Below are 15,736 nucleotides of genomic sequence, written 5' to 3' on the forward strand. Positions count from 1 at the left end.
TTATGTATGGTCTCACCCCCTTACCTAACGGGAGGGGTTGGCAGAGCATGTCCGATGATATTACATCCTTCATTCATCTTCTTGCTTGCGCGAGATCAGAGGATCAGCACGCGGAAGCTTCTCCCGCCAGTTCTTGTCGTCGTAGCGACCAAAGATGCACGCCAGGACCGACTCCGGGCAGACGAGCATTGGTTCATCGTCGCCGCGCAGCCAACCGTTGAGGCACACGCGTCGCCCGTCGCTCGACGGCAGCGTGGACATGGAGACGTTACACGCCAACCCCGTCGTCATCACCCGGTCACGCTCCGACCGACACTCCCACTCCAGGCAGTCGTCGTCCTCGTCCTCCAACTGGTTCTCCGGGTTGCTGATGCCCGACTCCTGGAACATGTCGCCCGCTGTTGGGACCCGAAGTGGCGACCGCCGCCGCCGCAGCAGCGAAGGCGACAAGGAACGGAACCAGGCCGCGATGATCGAGGAGGAACGCTTGCTCCGCGGCGTGGAAGAAAACGAGGGCGTCCCTTATCGGTGCCACGTCCTCAGATTCGTCCTCGCTTTCTTCGTCCTTCTCTCGTTCTTTGCTCTGGTTCTGTGGGGCGCCAGCCGCACACAGAAGCCTCGCATCACCATGAAGGTGATCACTTCATCCTCCTCGTCATGCTTCTTCTCTCGATTCGCGATGGCTCTCTAACTCGTCGTTCGCCGTAGAGCATCACATTCGAGAGCTTCTTCGTCCATGCCGGCGTCGATGCGTCGAACGTGCCGACCGGCATGGCCACTCTGAACTCGACCGTCGAGTTCACGTACCGTAACACCGGGAGCTTCTTTGCCGTCGACGTGACGTCGACACCATTAAGTCTCAACTACTACGGAATCACCGTGGCCAGCGGAAACGTAATCGCCATCACTTGACCGTATCAGTTGTCCCGATGGTGCTCTCCTTGGTTCACCTCATCGGATCGTTTCCTTTTTGTAGATGAGCCATTTCCACCAGTCAAAGCAGAGCCAGAGGGTGCTCAACGTGGTGGTGATGGGGAAGCAGGTGGCGCTCTACGGCGGAGGGCCGGGTGTCAGCGGCACGGGCCCGGTGAACATGACCCTGAGCTTCACGGTGAGGTCAAAAGCTTACGTGCTGGGAAAGGTGGTCAAGTCCAAGTTCCACGACGATGTGCGGTGCTCGGTCGTGATGGATCGGACTGAGCTCGGCAGAGCAGTCTCTCTGAAGAACTCGTGCCGATAAAATCTCGAGAGGTAAATGGATGCTGAATCGAGGCTTAGGGAACACTAAGGGAGAAAGGCTCCTCAATTAAGGAACGTAAAGTTGGGTGAAGTAAGCCTAGTACTATTTCATCGTTTTATTTATAGTAATAGTAATCCTCCTTATTGCTTGATAGTTTACTTTTTAATTTTATGTGTCTCTCGCAAGTGCTAAGTAATTATTGTTTATTTTCATTGTATTGTAAAGTAATTTTCCACCCTTTTTAAATTTCTTGGTGAATTCGTTCGTATTATTTTTATTTTGTTCTTTATGTACTTATTTTCTTGTATTTTTGATCATATTTCTAATTTGAACCTTCCAAAACCATATTAAGGAAACTAAGTTTGTGAAGAATGTCTTAGTAGGTAGGTCCCACCACCACCCAAGGAATAAAAAAAAATCTAATGTTAGTAGAATAAACTTACGGTGGGTAATAAGATTAAAAAAAAAAAAAAGAGTTTATTTATTTTACTTACTATTTTAACATATTTTATAATGATTCATTCGATCCAAACCAAGTGGAGAATAATATATATCAAAATAATTTTAATTATGAAATAATCCTTTATCCATTCACTAAAAAAAAATAAGAAAAGAGTTTTCCATGTACAGTTACTTTTATTTTAAACTTTTACTAACCTAACCTAAGCATCAGAATTTCTTTATTAATACTAGTTTTATTATAAATAACACTGGAGTAAGTCATAAGAAATTGATTCTAAAGAGGGACAATGCATCTATCTATATTTTGAAATTCATCTAAAAAGTTTGGTAAAACACGATAGATTTTAATAAATTTATATATTTTAATGGGATTCACAATCAATTCTGATACTAATAAAAAGAAAATACAACAATAAATAAATTAATTATTATGAGTTAACAAAATCTTAATTTGATAATAAGGGTCGACCGTCTATTTTTAAGTCAGTCAACAATTAATTCATACGATATAAATTTAACCCATCTTATGCTAAACTAAAGGAGAAACTAGTTCTTGATAAGAGGAGGATCAAGACTTAGGTCATCTACTTCTCTCATTTGCCACCACAAAACCAGCTTTTGGACCAAATCCACAGACTTCTTCTTGTTTTATGAGCTAATTAAAGTTTATTTACCCATTTCAAACATTGTAATCTTCCATGGAATCCAAGAACTAATATTGTGTAATGAAGCTGATGAATTACCTATCGATTATTCATTTACATTTAGATTCGCTTCTCCTTATGATCTTAACTAATAAATCGACTTATCTATTTAATTTTTTTTATTTTAAATAAACCATTGAATTATAAAATTGTAGAAGTTATGTTCGATGTCTGAATTAATGAAAAACACATTTTGCATATTAAGAATAATGCAGAAAAAAAAAAACACTATTCAATTCTCTTACGGTGTTATTACAATTCTCTGTCTTATTCTTCTGATTTCATCTTTTTTTTTTTTCTTAAGAGGTAATAGAGTTATTAGAAATGTGAGCTTCTGTCCCTTCCATTTATTGTATCAAACTTATGACGATAAGAATAAGTTTTCCGCATTCATCATTTATTATTTTTTTAATAAAAAATCAATCTTTTTGAAAATCTTTGATAAAATTAATTTTTAAAAAGTATAATATGTTTTTCCGTGGAAAGTTGATACAAGTTGAATAAAAAAGGGAGGGAGAGAATTCCTTAATATTAGATAGACATCGATCGCTTTTAAGTAGTTTAGGTTGTTTCATACTAAGTTATAACGAATCCTATAGATATTTAATAAGTAACAATCAATCATTCTATAAAAAAAAAATTAGATTTTTTTTCAGAAAAATCGCCTGTTAATTTTTAAAATAATAATATTTAATGTTAGGCGATTACTATTTATTTATAATCCTATTTTACCATTTATAATCTCATTTTAAAAGTTTTTTTTTATATTTCTAAACTATCCCTTTACAAATAAACGTAAAATATCTTCTTCTTCTTCTTCTTCCTTTTTTTTCTTTCACTTTCTATACCATACTTTGAGTGTTGGCGGCACGGTGACAACTTGGCAAATAGTAAGATGAAATAAGGGATTATCAAAGAAAAAAAAAAAGGTAAAATTGATAATATGGGATTCTAAATAGTAAAATAATATTTTTATTAAATTTTTAAGAGATTATAAATAACAAAGGATCATGAATTGTAAATAGGGGCTAAGCTAAGCTTCTCCATGTTATTTTCTGAAAATAAAAGTTAGTTCCGACCATGTTGGTTTAGGGTGGGGTTATCTGTTCATGTGTCTCTGTCAAATTGGTATCAGCAGCTCCCAAACGAAATCGATTTGAGAAGAATGATACATCAATCATGTCTTGTTCTTGCATCGATTTTCCACCTCGTTCTTGCAGATGCTGACATTTTCAAGTGTCTTTCACGAATTAATGAGGGCGTTTGTGCTCTTCACCAACGACCGTTTCTTGACAAAGCGGTGAGCGGCTCTCCGCGACCGACGAATTTGGCAGACATCCCCATGTTGTTAATGCCACTTATCCTCTACATTTCCCTCGCCATTATGATCGCATGGCTTCGTACGCTAGATGGGATCAGTCTTCTTGAAGCCGACTCAGAGAGTGTAGTGTCCTTCCGGTGACAGCATCATAACGTCGATGGAGCCATGCCAAAGAGGCAGCTGCGGTGTGTAGGCTCCACGACAAGTAACAGTAACCGTTGGCAACTTTGCAACCATATTTTGGTGTTCTCAGTAGAGTTACATCTCAAGACTGGAGCTGTTCAAACTCTGGACATCATATACCTCAGCCAGTCTTTCTTCCCAAGGAAGAAGTAAGCAATAGCTAAGACTGTCAGCAACTTTCAATGGCGAGCTAATTTTATCTGTAATAAGAGAATTCCACAAGTCAGTCGAAAGCGGCAGCTGTGTCTTGCCATTTTATTTTTTTTTTTTTGCCCCCTCTATTCAAACTTACTAGCCGTTCTTGTTTTTGTTACTGAGGGCGCCTCCTTTTGCTTTTTGCAGAGGCAAGATTTGCGGTGTGATCGAGCTCGTTCGACCGATCCATGAACAGTAGTAACACACTGCCTAAAAGGCTCACACAAAGGGATCTTTCGAGTGGCCTTCAGAAACTCTAGTTTCGGTTTGGGCATCTTTCGTTGCTGCCAAAGTTAATTGCAGATATAACCGAGTAGTATTACCACTCATGGCCGGCCGATGACCATCGTTTCCTCCTACCACCAGTAGTAGTAGTCTCCTTGGAGGTCCACCTGGTCTCAGTTGTCACATTCTAGTATTCCTTTTGCCAGTACCTTCACTACATACACTGGTGTTGTCGCTGCAAGCACCATCGCAAAAGAAGTGTGCACCACATCACACAAAAAAGTATATGCCCTCTAAATACCAAGAAGAAGTAGTAAGAGCAGATACCAAATAGAGAGAGAGAGAGGAAACTGCAATGGCCGAAACAGGTGATGCCAGTAGAACCCTCAGGACAAGCAACTTACCTTCTTGGATAGTCCTGAGAAGCTTGCTTTCATGTAAAGGTAAGAACGATGTACGAGGGAAGAAGAAGAGCAAGAAGAATGGATGCTCCGAGTCCTCGGGTAGAATGAGGGAGAACTCCAGTCTCGTAAGGCCGGAGATGGCCACAACTGAGGTTGGTAAGAAGCTGCCTGCGGCGAGCACATGCAATGCTTGCAGTAGATCCTTGAGATCTCCTTGTAAGGATATCGGTGGAGGAGACATCTCCACATCCTTTGCTTCTTATTCTTCTGCCTCCATCAATGCCTCTGCCATTTCTTCGTCTTCTTCCTCTCTCGGAGGATCTTTTAGAGGAATGCACCTGAGGAGGTTTTCTGGCTGCTACGAGTGTCATGTGTCGGTCGATCCCATCAACGGACCTTCTGGGGATCCTTCCATGAGGGCTATCACCTGCACTTCTCCTGGCTGTGGGGAGATCTTTCTGAGGCCCGAGTCTTTGGAGCTCCACCGGGCAATTAGACATGCAGGTAAATATGTTCTTAGCTTCTTTTTCTCTTTGAGACCAATTTTTGTCACACAATTCATTTCATTTCCCTAATTATTTTAACCAAAATAATAATAATAATAATAATAATAAAAAGAGTAGATAATTCAAGCATTCATATTGCAATTTCAATATCTTCCAATGTCATCTCTGGCCTATGGTGGTGGTATTATTAAACTCATTGTGATGAACAAGCAAGCCTATATAGTCCTTCTTACAAAGGTGGCATTCTAAGTTTCAGGTGAAATTGTTGGAATGGAATTCAAATTTGAGTTTCAATTATCTAAATTAACTATGATTATAAAGAATTTTGGAACGTTCACTACAAAATCTGATCCTGTATTTGCCTTTCCCTGCAATAAATAGTATCTGAATTGGGACCTGAAGACACAAGCAGAAACATAATTGAGATCATTTTCCAGTCAAGCTGGCTCAAGAATCAAACCCCGGTTTGCAAGATAGAGAGGATACTGAAGGTCCACAACACCCAGAAGGCCATAGCAAGGTTTGAGGACTACAGAGACTCCATAAAGGCTAAAGCCAACAAGCTCACGAAAAAACATCCAAGGTGTGTTGCTGATGGGAATGAGCTCCTGAGGTTCCACTGTGCCACTTTTGCATGCTCCCTCGGCATCAATGGATCCACCAATCTGTGCCAATCGATCAAACACTGCAACGTGTGCAGCATCATAAGAGACGGGTTCAAAGTTGAGGAGCAAGGGAGGATTCAAACGATGGCTACGAGCGGGAGGGCGCATGACATGGCTCGTATCTCGTCGGATCATGAGAAGAGGGCGATGCTGGTTTGCAGGGTAATCGCAGGAAGAGTGAAGAAGAACCAAGATGCCGTGGAGGAATTTGATTCGATGGCTGGACCGGCAGTAACGTATTCGAATTTAGATCAGCTCTTTGTCTTCAATCCTAATGCCATCTTGCCATGCTTTGTTGTGATCTATACGAGTTTTTAGTGCCATCGATCATTGTAAATCTCGAGTTGCAAGTTCTGCTGCTCTTCTTGGATTCATTGTTCTGCTACCCATCTCAGCACTGCAAGTTGTGTTAACTCAAGCAAAATATAGTCTTTTGGATTTTTGCTTCAAAATGTGAGGTTTAATGCACTCATCATATCTGAGAACAGAGAAATTACTGTCAGGAGTTCATTAAGCTCAAAATTTCTTGAATTCTTGTCATGTCATTTATTTCCTATTTCGAGTTTGAATAGATCATAAACCTTCATAATGTTCAGGCAGGCTTTCATAGTAAAAATTATTGCAAATTGTTGTAAACTACAAATAGCCATAATAATCATCCACAGTAAATCATTTTGGAAGGAAAGCAACAAAAATCTAAAGTAGCTTACACCCAACTTTTGAAACACTACCTCATGTTAAACTGGATATTGTGAATCTACAAAAAGGATACAAAAATGCGACAAAGCTAAATAACCCTCAGGACACAGATAAAAATCACAGTATGATTCATTCTGATTTAGCAAAAGAATCTCTTATCCTAAGCATTTTCCTTCCAATTAGTAATGGTTTATATTCCAAACTAGTAGCCAGTTCTCCAATGGTTTGTGGTGTGGGAGGAAGTGATACCAGCTGGTGTAGACCTTTGTCCCATGAAATGGTATGTGAAACTCGTACTTGCAAGTGTTGTTTATTAGTTTGATGTGGCTTTCTTAAGTGTCATCATCTGACTTGTTTTGTGTGTGTAGTCTTAAAGTTATGGCACAGGCTAACAAAAAGAATCAGACGTCCAAGCCGTTGGTCTTATCTTTGTTCTACAGAAACAACTGTGCTCATCTAATCTGTGGTACATATAGTGACTACATTATTGTAGCTTGTTTCAGACAAAAAGTAAAATAAAGTGTGGAATCATCTGACAAAGAACTCCAGGACAAGTCCTAGCTCTTCTGGAGCTGCCAAGCCCTGTTCTGCTGCTGCTGCTGCTCTGGTAAAGAAAGATTTATGGCATAGTTAAAGAGGAGGGCTGAGGGCTCTGTCTCATGCGACAGGGCAGCATGAACAAGCTGCAAATTGTCTCTATTCAGCATGATATTGGACGGCAATAAAGACTGAGGTTTCACAGCTCATGGCCATTACCTCCATTTGGATGCTAGCGAAGTTTAGCTTGCAAGACAGAGATAGGGTGCAGAAGGGTTTGAGGTGAGGGCTATGTAGGTAGCTGTTACTGCCTGAACAGTGATTTCACACAAATGAGCCTTCTTAAGGTTGTTGAATTGGACATAATGATTGATGGATGATCCATTCAGGCTCATCAAGCTAGATTTGTCTTGAATTCAGAGAGACCATAACTCAGAACTTGATATTCTGAAATATAAATATAATCTGGTCTTGCATTTACTCACTCAGAGCTCATATATCCTCTTCTCTGCTCTCTGTCACCTCTGAAACTTTGTCACAGCTTTATCTTGTCTGCCTGACTTGAATCAACTACCAATTCAAAAAAATTCTAATGTATCTATCTATGCATCCCTTTAATAGTTTAGAAGAGATATAGAGATTGAATTTTATTGAAAACTATAAATAGATAATTAAGTGCACAATTAAGATAACCAAGGAGCCTAAGGCTACTAGAGAATCAAAATGATTACTAGATGGACTATGCAATGTACTATGAGAATGAGTTGAAGGACCAGTGAGAAAGAGAAATTGCAAGAAGTCAAGCACTTCTTGATTTTATTTTTTTAAAAAAAATACAATTAATAATATTGTATGATTTTTTTATTAAAATCAATGTATAATGATTATTTATATATATATATATATATATATATTAAAATCTAAATATAGTTTTTTAGATTGTTATTTTAAAATATTATATATTAATTTAAGCAGATTTGAGTTAATGGTTTGGACCTGTTTGAAATTTAGTGGATTGACTGAATCGGTTCAACTATAGAGGAAAAAGAGGAGGAAAAGTGGACTCAACATTTTTTTTTTTTGATTGAAAGAGAGGATACTCTAGAAAAGGTTTACAGGAAAAACATAAAATGAAGGATTCTTTAATGAAATTTTCCTAATAAATTAAAAGATATTAGTAGTTTCTCTTGAATACTAACAAAACCACTTGTATTTATAGTTGTCCTCATCCTACTCGTAGTCGTCATTCAACAACAGTTACCTCCTCATAGTCGTCGCACATAATAAAAGCTTATCTTTCTTGTAGAGATAAATAATGATCATCCCACCCTCACACTCAAGACATTCTAACACCACATCATGGGTGACAGAATCAATCATAGATCATATATCCTATAATGATCATCCGATGGCGTCAATCATAGACGAGATTGCCTATGAAACAAGCGGAGGTTAGGATAATAGCCGCAAACCTCTTAATTGAATTGCAATTTTAGTAGAGCACCTTAGACTAACCTATATCACAATGTTTTCATCTATAAGATCGACCGATTTATTTTTTTGCTTCAAGCATATTTGAACGATACAAGTGAAGGAAAATATAGTAGTAGTTTAAATTTTACGAGTTACACCACCAGCACTGAATCGGACAACAACTACATAAAGCAAATTCTACAAAGATCCATGATTAGCAATACACGATAAATTGTGTTTTCTTTAATCTTCTTCTGATTGATTCTCACTTTGCCACTAATCTTATTCAATCAACCAATGGGTATGCCCCGCTGGCACGGACTTCCTTGACCCTCTTTTCGTATTCATCTTCTTCCTCGACATTGTTATCTTGTTCTTCTTGCTTGCCTTCATCCTCCCCAGCCGGCCAACCAAAACCTGCCACAGGTGTGCTTGACGGTGGAGGAGTCCGTGCTTCGCCCACAATCCTCATTATCTCCTCGACACTCTGCAGAGAATAGGTAGGGGCATCATTATCCCGCTTGTAGTATTGCGCTTGCGCTGCTTCAGTTAGCTCTCTAGGCAGGTTCTTCAAGAACCAGGGATGGTTCCTTATTTCCCTTATAGTAATTCTCTGCAGACAGCCGAAAACAAGCTAATTTCAATAAAAGTGATATCTTGTTATCGAAAAAAAGTTCATATGCTTTCCTTTACTGAATAGAATCTATATTCCATCATTTTACATAGGGTCTTTGGTTACACAGGCATACCCTTTCTGGGTTGGCAACGAAGATCCTTGATAGGATTTGCCTGCAATCTTGGGAGGTATGAACATATTCAGGTATCTTGTACTGTGCTGACACTATTCTCTGCAATCCAAACCATGTTGGAACATAATAAACAAGGGGCTGAGATTGACAGTGAAGATATATAGAATAATAGCATGAGTAAAGAGCCGGCATGACAAACGGCAAGAATAAGAGGTTTTTACCCCAATTGTCTTCCTAAAATTCCTGGGGTCGTCTGGGTCTTCAAAGGGGTAGGCTCCCACCAGCATCACATACAATGTTACCCCGCATGACCAGACATCAGCTGTCTACAACACCAAATATGTTTGTTATCTTGACAACTCTCCTCGTATCAAATAACCAAACAAGAAACAGATAATAAATGAAATCAACTTATTCAGCAAATGTATGAACCAAGAGAGAGAGAGTTCAGACAGGTCACTTATTGGATTTGAAATCGATTCCTGCTGAATAAATTTGTTGTGAATTCTACTAATGATCTAAAAACAAGTCACTGCCTCGGAGAATAAACTGCACTATACTATTTCGTAGAGTGATTTGTATTCTTTTGTCTTCTTTTTGTTCAATTTACATGGAGAATTGCATGCAGATAAGATCTATCTTCTCCCAGCATGTCTTTAGGACCTTCAATCTTAATTTCAACAGTAATTGTATAACTCAATAATATACCTACAAAAATGGATAAGATTAAGATTGACTTACAAAAATATGATAAATGTACTACTATCAATTTTAACTTAAGTATTTTGACTAATGATTTAGGTTAAACGAAGTTAATAAATCAATTAGCCTATTAAATTCGGGTCGTGACATCTAATATCAGAACCAACTTAGTATTTGAGCATTGAAAGGGGCGAGTAGGAAAAGGTTATCCGCAGAGCCACCATTGAGTTACGCCTCATGTGCGAACTATGCTGGGCCTTGACAAAGACGTCAAATCCTTGAGCAAAGAAAATTATAATATTTCGATTAGTCTCACTTTAAAAGTGGATAAAATTAAGATAAATTATAAGAGTCATGAGTATATCGTTATCAACTTCAACTTAAATATTTTAATACCAAACTTTTGGTCAAACTAAACTTCAACTTAAATATTTTAATACCAAACTTTTGGTCAAACTAAATTGATAGATCTGAGTTCCACAATTGTTCACTTTTAAATACATTAAATCCACGTGCCAGCACATCAGTCGCTACAATCCATGAAGCTTCTCGCAATGTAGCATTGCTCGGAAGAATTCATCATACTTCTTTTTGTTGGAAGTCAAACATGATTTCACCCCAAGTCCCTTACGATCTAACAAGTATTCTTGCTATATAGATTTTCTTGACTTGTTCTTATTTTCAAAACAAAAAAAAAAGAAGAAGCTAATTCATGGATACAGAACCTTGCCTTGCCTGCCTAAGGTAAGTTGATAGTTGTTACGACTCATTGTGCCCCCATACCAAAAACTCCATACTGATATAGTACCCCTGGTGGAAAAATCTCCTCAAACTGAGCCCTACAAAACTTATCACAAAATGGATGTTTCAAACCTCATCAAATCAAATCCTCAACGCATATGAAACAAATCACTAACTTTCTCAAACAGTCCCTTTTTTTCTCCATCTTTCTGCACCCATCAATTATTACCTCAACATTCCTTCATTCGATCAAAGTCAACACTAACCAAAACCATAATGTGCAGCGTCACAAGCATAACATAATTCACTAGCACAACGGTAGCAGGAGAAATAGGGAAGAGAGCGACGAAGTAAATTTCGAGTCAACCCACACCAATTCCGCCAGTGAATAGGCAGGCGGGCAGATCCCACTATGCCCAATCAATGACACGCACCGGCCAAGGCGAGGGAGAAAGCGAAGGTAAGCAAGCGTCGGTCAAAGCTTACGTGGCTCATTTAATTGCTTCCTAACACGTGTCAGCCAAGGAGGCAAGAGATGAACACGTGGCGACAAAGCCACCGCACACACCCGACGATGGGTGGATCTCGGAAGCAGCAGGAAAAGAAAGAGAGTGATATTACGGAACTGACCTTGCCGTCGTACTCCCGCCGAGAGAGCACTTCGGGGGCGATGTACGCCGGAGTCCCAACGGTGGATTTGGGCCGCGAGTGAAGCAGAGATGACTGCAGCATATGCCACAAGATATTAGAAAAAAGAGACGAACTGGGAGTTGTTGTTTTGGGGATAAAAAAGGAACTCCCGATGGAGCCAAAATTTTGTTGGGATCCCAGGACGAGGAGAGTGCGACGACCTTGGAGTAACCGAAGTCGCAGATCTTGAGGCGCGGCGCGGGGCTCCCGTCTAATAAGGTGTTTTCTAGCTTCAGATCTCGGTGACAAATTTGCTGCAATCATTTGGGTCATGAACCGTGGAATAAAAAAGGGATTTTTAGCTGTTCTTTTATGCAGGGGTTTTACCATGAAATGGCAATAGCTGACGCCGCAAATGAGTTGCTGGAAGAAATACCTCGCCTGGAGAAAATAATTTGAATTTATACGTAATAAATAATCATATAAGCATTGGAAAAGAAGAAAGAGGGTTCCCAAAAATTAACCTCGTCTTCGCTGAATCTTCCGGCGTTGGAGATCCGGTCGAAGAGCTCCCCACCGGCGGCGTACTCCATCACGATGCCAAGATGAGTCCGAGTTAGAACGACCTAAAGGAGGGGGAAGAAAAAAGGATGAGGAGAAATGAAGTCCTTGATTGTTGGAATCCGCGATAAATAAGGTGTTCATGCCTCTTTGAATCGGATGATATTAGGGTGCCGAAGCGACCGGTGATTGATGATCTCTCTCGCCACATTCTCGTCGATCTACGTACACTCCAAGAAGAAGCCCACAAGGAAAGTAAGCGATCCGATCGAAACAAGGCGGAAGATAAAGGGAAACAACTCCGACCTTTTGCCCTCTCGGGATGTACTTCATCGCAACGAGTTCCTTCGTCTCCTTGTGCCGCAGCAACCTCGCAACCCCAAAATTGCCGGCCCCCAGATCCCTAACCAGCTCGTACTTGTCCATCTTCCTCTCTCCACACAAACCGATCGAGAAATCCCAGCGAGAGCTCTTCCGAAGCTTCTGCTCCGAGGAACCGGAACGAGCAATGCTTCCCAATTTAAGAGGCGGAATCACGTGAGAGATGGGCACTGCTGACGACCGGGAATTGCCGACGCAGATTAATTAATTAGGGAATCATGTCGGCCATACACGAGATCTTGCGGCAGAGGCGAGGGGGTGGGGGGGCGGGCGCCGCGGGAGAAGCAAGCCGCGTCCGGTGGCATGGGATGGGCGTCGATCTCTCATTATTTAAGCTCCTTCTTGACCGCATCTCGGTGATGCGGGTGTCGAAGGGAACGACGCGCAAGGGCTACACGTGTAGGCATGCGTACGATGAGTAGCTTCGTGCGGTCGAGAGGAGCGTGCTTTAATTGTCGGACGGCCTTGATGATGATGCATTATGGAATACGAAGGGCAAAGGTGATGAGTGCACCGATCGAACCGGATTTGGTGTAAATAATCTCTTCAACGACTCTCCGATTTCCGGCAAATCCTTTTACCTATCAGAAGCTTCGTTTGTCTTTTTGATCTTCTTTTTTTTTCTCCGTATGGATCTCTTTTTCTTTTCGTTTTTTTGGAAAATTTCGGAGATTCAAAAAAGAATAAAATAGAAGGAGAAGATCAGAGATTTTTGTAAATAAAATTTCTTATTCGGACCAATAAACTCAGTATGGAATGTATTAGCAAGCTTAGCACAAGCTAGATTTGCCACTTAGAAGTTGGATTTATTAGGGATGCATGTTTTGGAGCTTCAGATGGTATGCGAAGAATCATGGAAGAGCAACAACAATCGATGTTAGACACTGTCCTTTTTATCTTCTTTCTTCTTCTTCTTCTTCTTCTTCTTCTTCTTCTTCGTCCATGAATCTCTTCCAGAACCAGTGTTGCTTCCAGACCTTCTCGGTCATTTCATCGATCGGCACGTTCTTCGTCTCGGGCAACAGGAAGATGACGAACAGCCCCATCACCACAATCCATGCGGCAAAGAAGAAGAATATCCCCGCACGCAGATGGCACATAATGGAGAGGAAAGCCTGGGCGATGACGAAGGTGAAGATCATGTTGGAGCTGACGGCAAAGGCATAGCCGGCGGTCCTCGTCGCCAACGGGAAGGTCTCGCTGGGGATCAGCCAACCAAGCGGACCCCAAGACCAGGCAAAGCTTGACACGAAGAGGCATACCAGCACCACCACCCAAATTGCCACGCCGTGTTCGAGTTCATCAGTTGCTCTCAAGTTGACGAGTAGAATGCCTCCGATAGCCACCTGCGTGCATGCAGATCAACCACCACTTGGGTTAGAATATATCTGAGCATCGATGTATGTGACTAGTTGTTTTAACCTGCGTGATCAACATCTGCCCACAGGCTTCGAGAAGCAGGAATCTCCTCCCGACTTTGTCCACCAAGACCACCGATACGACGGTGGACAGGACATTGACGATACCCGTGATGACCGCGGAGAGCAGCGACGCGTCGTTCTTGAATCCGATGGTCTGGAAGAGGACCGGAGCATAAAACATGATGGCGTTGATCCCGGTGAACTGCTGGAAGACCTGCATCACGATGGCGATCACCAGCTGGGGGCGGCTCGATCGTTTCATGAGGTTCCTGAACGGATGCTTCACTTGCCGTGCCATCTCGCAGGCACGCAGGATCTCTTGGTACTCCGCATCCACGTTGTCGGTCCCCCTGATCTTCTTCAGCATGGCCAAGCCTTCCATCAGCAGCTCCCGCTCGATGAGTCTCGTCGGCGTCTCGGCGATCACGAGGGATCCCAAGCAAAGCATGGTCGCCGGCACGCCGGCCAAGCCAAGCGCGAGTCTCCATCCCCAGGGGTGGATATTGGACACGAGGTAGTTCACGATGTTGGCCACGAAGATCCCGATCGTCACATCGAGTTGGAAGAGGATGTTCAAGGCTCCCCGGACGCGGACTGGCGCGATCTCCGACAAGAAGAGAGGAACCGCCTGCAGCAAGAAGAACGCACATGTTGGCGGCCAGCTTCACTCTTGATGCATGAAGTGGAGCGACAAGATACAGGTAACATGTTATCTTCCAAGAGAAAGTGAATAGAGAGAGAGAAATAGAGGAGAAAGCGGAGACGAGTGATAGAAAGGAAGTCTGAGGAGAAAACCTGATTCGCAAATCCCACACCAACTCCCAGGAGAATCCTGCCTATGATCAGCATGGCGATGTTGCGAGCGGCTGCATTGAGGACGACGCCGGCCAAGAAGAACACCGACGCGGCTTGCATCGTCAGCCGCCGGCCACGTTTGGTGCAGAGCTCGGAAGCTAAGAAGCTGGATAGCAAGGCGGCGAGGTACAAGGACGAAGTGAAAAGCTGAACGCCTTGGTTGTCGTACTTGCAGTAGTTGTCTTCCTTGGCCTTGTGTTTCCTTGCATACACCCCCGGGAAGAACTCCTCCAAGAAGTCGTCCATCGATGTCACCCCCCCTGCATGCAAATCGAACGGTCAGGCAGTGTATGCATGCATGCATGCAAACCCTAACGATGTCTGCACGCACCCGACATTTTATCTCTTCGATCGTCTCTCTCCTCAAAATGCTGACCGACAAGCTGGTGCTGCGTATGTTATTGGATTCTAGACGATGAAACATATAGCCGAATCAAATGCGAAATGGAAGTTACCTGCCTGATATTCCAATGTCATAGCCAAAGATGAGGCCTCCCGTGGCTGAGATCACTCCACATATCACAACATAAACTGTGATGTTTCCTTGGAATTCCTTTGGACCATTCGACATCGCAATCGCCGGCATCTTGTCCTTCCTCTCTCAGGTTCAAGATCGCTTCTAGCTTGCTCGGTCTACCAAGTCAAGAACAAAAGATCGAAGAAGAGAGAAGCAGGTGAGGCAGAAAGAAATTGGAGTTATGATGATGCATGGCTGACTGGAATCTAACGATTTACCAACACAAGAATAGTGAATATGATCTCAAAGACCAACACATCCTTGCCAACAATAGGGGTCACAACTAATCTTCCAATTAGCATAATGAGCTCATCTATGGATTAACACTTAACCATCCGGATCATAATTATAGAACTCGAACCGGAGAGTCAACCGATGTTTGACCAGTTGGATTTGTTAATTAGACTGTGTTTCAATGGGGCCATTGTTAGTCTTTTTTTAATAACATGAATGGAAGATAGACAAACTATTATAATAGTCATTACTCTATTCCCATCGTTTTCATTTTAGTATATTATTACTTTTTAATTATTCATCATATGTTTTAATTTATTTATTTATTTAT

General features: G+C 41.7%; 5 protein-coding genes across 5 annotated transcripts; 3 read left to right on the forward strand and 2 right to left on the reverse strand.

Annotated features, from left to right (window-relative positions):
- The first annotated feature begins 154 nt into the window (after positions 1-154).
- Positions 155-691, forward strand: LOC135596590 (uncharacterized). Its single transcript, XM_065088648.1, has one exon. The coding sequence runs from the start codon at positions 155-157 to the stop codon at positions 689-691; it is 537 nt and encodes a 178-aa protein (XP_064944720.1).
- A 38-nt stretch (positions 692-729) lies between these two features.
- LOC135596591 (uncharacterized) lies at positions 730-1,345 on the forward strand. Its single transcript, XM_065088649.1, has 2 exons — positions 730-894; positions 977-1,345. Exons 1-2 carry the CDS (start codon positions 772-774, stop codon positions 1,238-1,240), a joined length of 387 nt encoding a protein of 128 aa, XP_064944721.1. The 5' UTR covers positions 730-771; the 3' UTR covers positions 1,241-1,345.
- Positions 1,346-4,282: 2,937 nt separating this feature from the next.
- LOC135597189 (uncharacterized) lies at positions 4,283-6,279 on the forward strand. Its single transcript, XM_065089810.1, has 2 exons — positions 4,283-5,238; positions 5,622-6,279. The coding sequence occupies exons 1-2, from the start codon at positions 4,686-4,688 to the stop codon at positions 6,221-6,223; spliced, it is 1,155 nt and encodes a 384-aa protein (XP_064945882.1). The 5' UTR covers positions 4,283-4,685; the 3' UTR covers positions 6,224-6,279.
- Positions 6,280-8,730: 2,451 nt separating this feature from the next.
- On the reverse strand, positions 8,731-12,665 carry LOC135597190 (serine/threonine-protein kinase SAPK7-like). The gene is made up of 9 exons (XM_065089811.1): positions 12,304-12,665; positions 12,144-12,218; positions 11,961-12,062; positions 11,824-11,877; positions 11,658-11,750; positions 11,437-11,529; positions 9,585-9,689; positions 9,364-9,462; positions 8,731-9,227 (listed from the first exon to the last, which is right to left on the reverse strand). The coding sequence occupies exons 1-9, from the start codon at positions 12,421-12,423 to the stop codon at positions 8,901-8,903; spliced, it is 1,068 nt and encodes a 355-aa protein (XP_064945883.1). The 5' UTR covers positions 12,424-12,665; the 3' UTR covers positions 8,731-8,900.
- Positions 12,666-13,176: 511 nt separating this feature from the next.
- LOC135596424 (sugar transport protein MST4-like) lies at positions 13,177-15,240 on the reverse strand. Its single transcript, XM_065088475.1, has 3 exons — positions 15,114-15,240; positions 14,595-14,914; positions 13,177-14,427 (listed from the first exon to the last, which is right to left on the reverse strand). The coding sequence occupies exons 1-3, from the start codon at positions 15,238-15,240 to the stop codon at positions 13,756-13,758; spliced, it is 1,119 nt and encodes a 372-aa protein (XP_064944547.1). The 3' UTR covers positions 13,177-13,755.
- Positions 15,241-15,736: the final 496 nt, after the last annotated feature.

The sequence above is a fragment of the Musa acuminata genome, chromosome BXJ1-11, assembly GCF_036884655.1.
Source record: "Musa acuminata AAA Group cultivar baxijiao chromosome BXJ1-11, Cavendish_Baxijiao_AAA, whole genome shotgun sequence".
Lineage (NCBI taxonomy): Eukaryota > Viridiplantae > Streptophyta > Magnoliopsida > Zingiberales > Musaceae > Musa > Musa acuminata.

Coding starts and splice junctions, on each gene's coding strand:
- LOC135597189 (XM_065089810.1), top strand. CDS start 4,686: ATGGCCGAAACAGGTGATGCCAGTAGAACCCTCAGGACAAGCAACTTA. Junction 5,239..5,621: donor CCGGGCAATTAGACATGCAG/GTAAATATGTTC, acceptor TGCAATAAATAG/TATCTGAATTGGGACCTGAA.
- LOC135597190 (XM_065089811.1), bottom strand. CDS start 12,423: ATGGACAAGTACGAGCTGGTTAGGGATCTGGGGGCCGGCAATTTTGGG. Junction 12,063..12,143: donor ATATCATCCGATTCAAAGAG/GCATGAACACCT, acceptor CCCCTCCTTTAG/GTCGTTCTAACTCGGACTCA. Junction 11,878..11,960: donor GAAGATTCAGCGAAGACGAG/GTTAATTTTTGG, acceptor TATTTTCTCCAG/GCGAGGTATTTCTTCCAGCA.
- LOC135596591 (XM_065088649.1), top strand. CDS start 772: ATGGCCACTCTGAACTCGACCGTCGAGTTCACGTACCGTAACACCGGG. Junction 895..976: donor TCACCGTGGCCAGCGGAAAC/GTAATCGCCATC, acceptor TCCTTTTTGTAG/ATGAGCCATTTCCACCAGTC.
- LOC135596590 (XM_065088648.1), top strand. CDS start 155: ATGCACGCCAGGACCGACTCCGGGCAGACGAGCATTGGTTCATCGTCG.
- LOC135596424 (XM_065088475.1), bottom strand. CDS start 15,240: ATGCCGGCGATTGCGATGTCGAATGGTCCAAAGGAATTCCAAGGAAAC. Junction 14,915..15,113: donor CTATGACATTGGAATATCAG/GCAGGTAACTTC, acceptor ATTTGCATGCAG/GGGGGGTGACATCGATGGAC. Junction 14,428..14,594: donor GTGTGGGATTTGCGAATCAG/GTTTTCTCCTCA, acceptor TTCTTGCTGCAG/GCGGTTCCTCTCTTCTTGTC.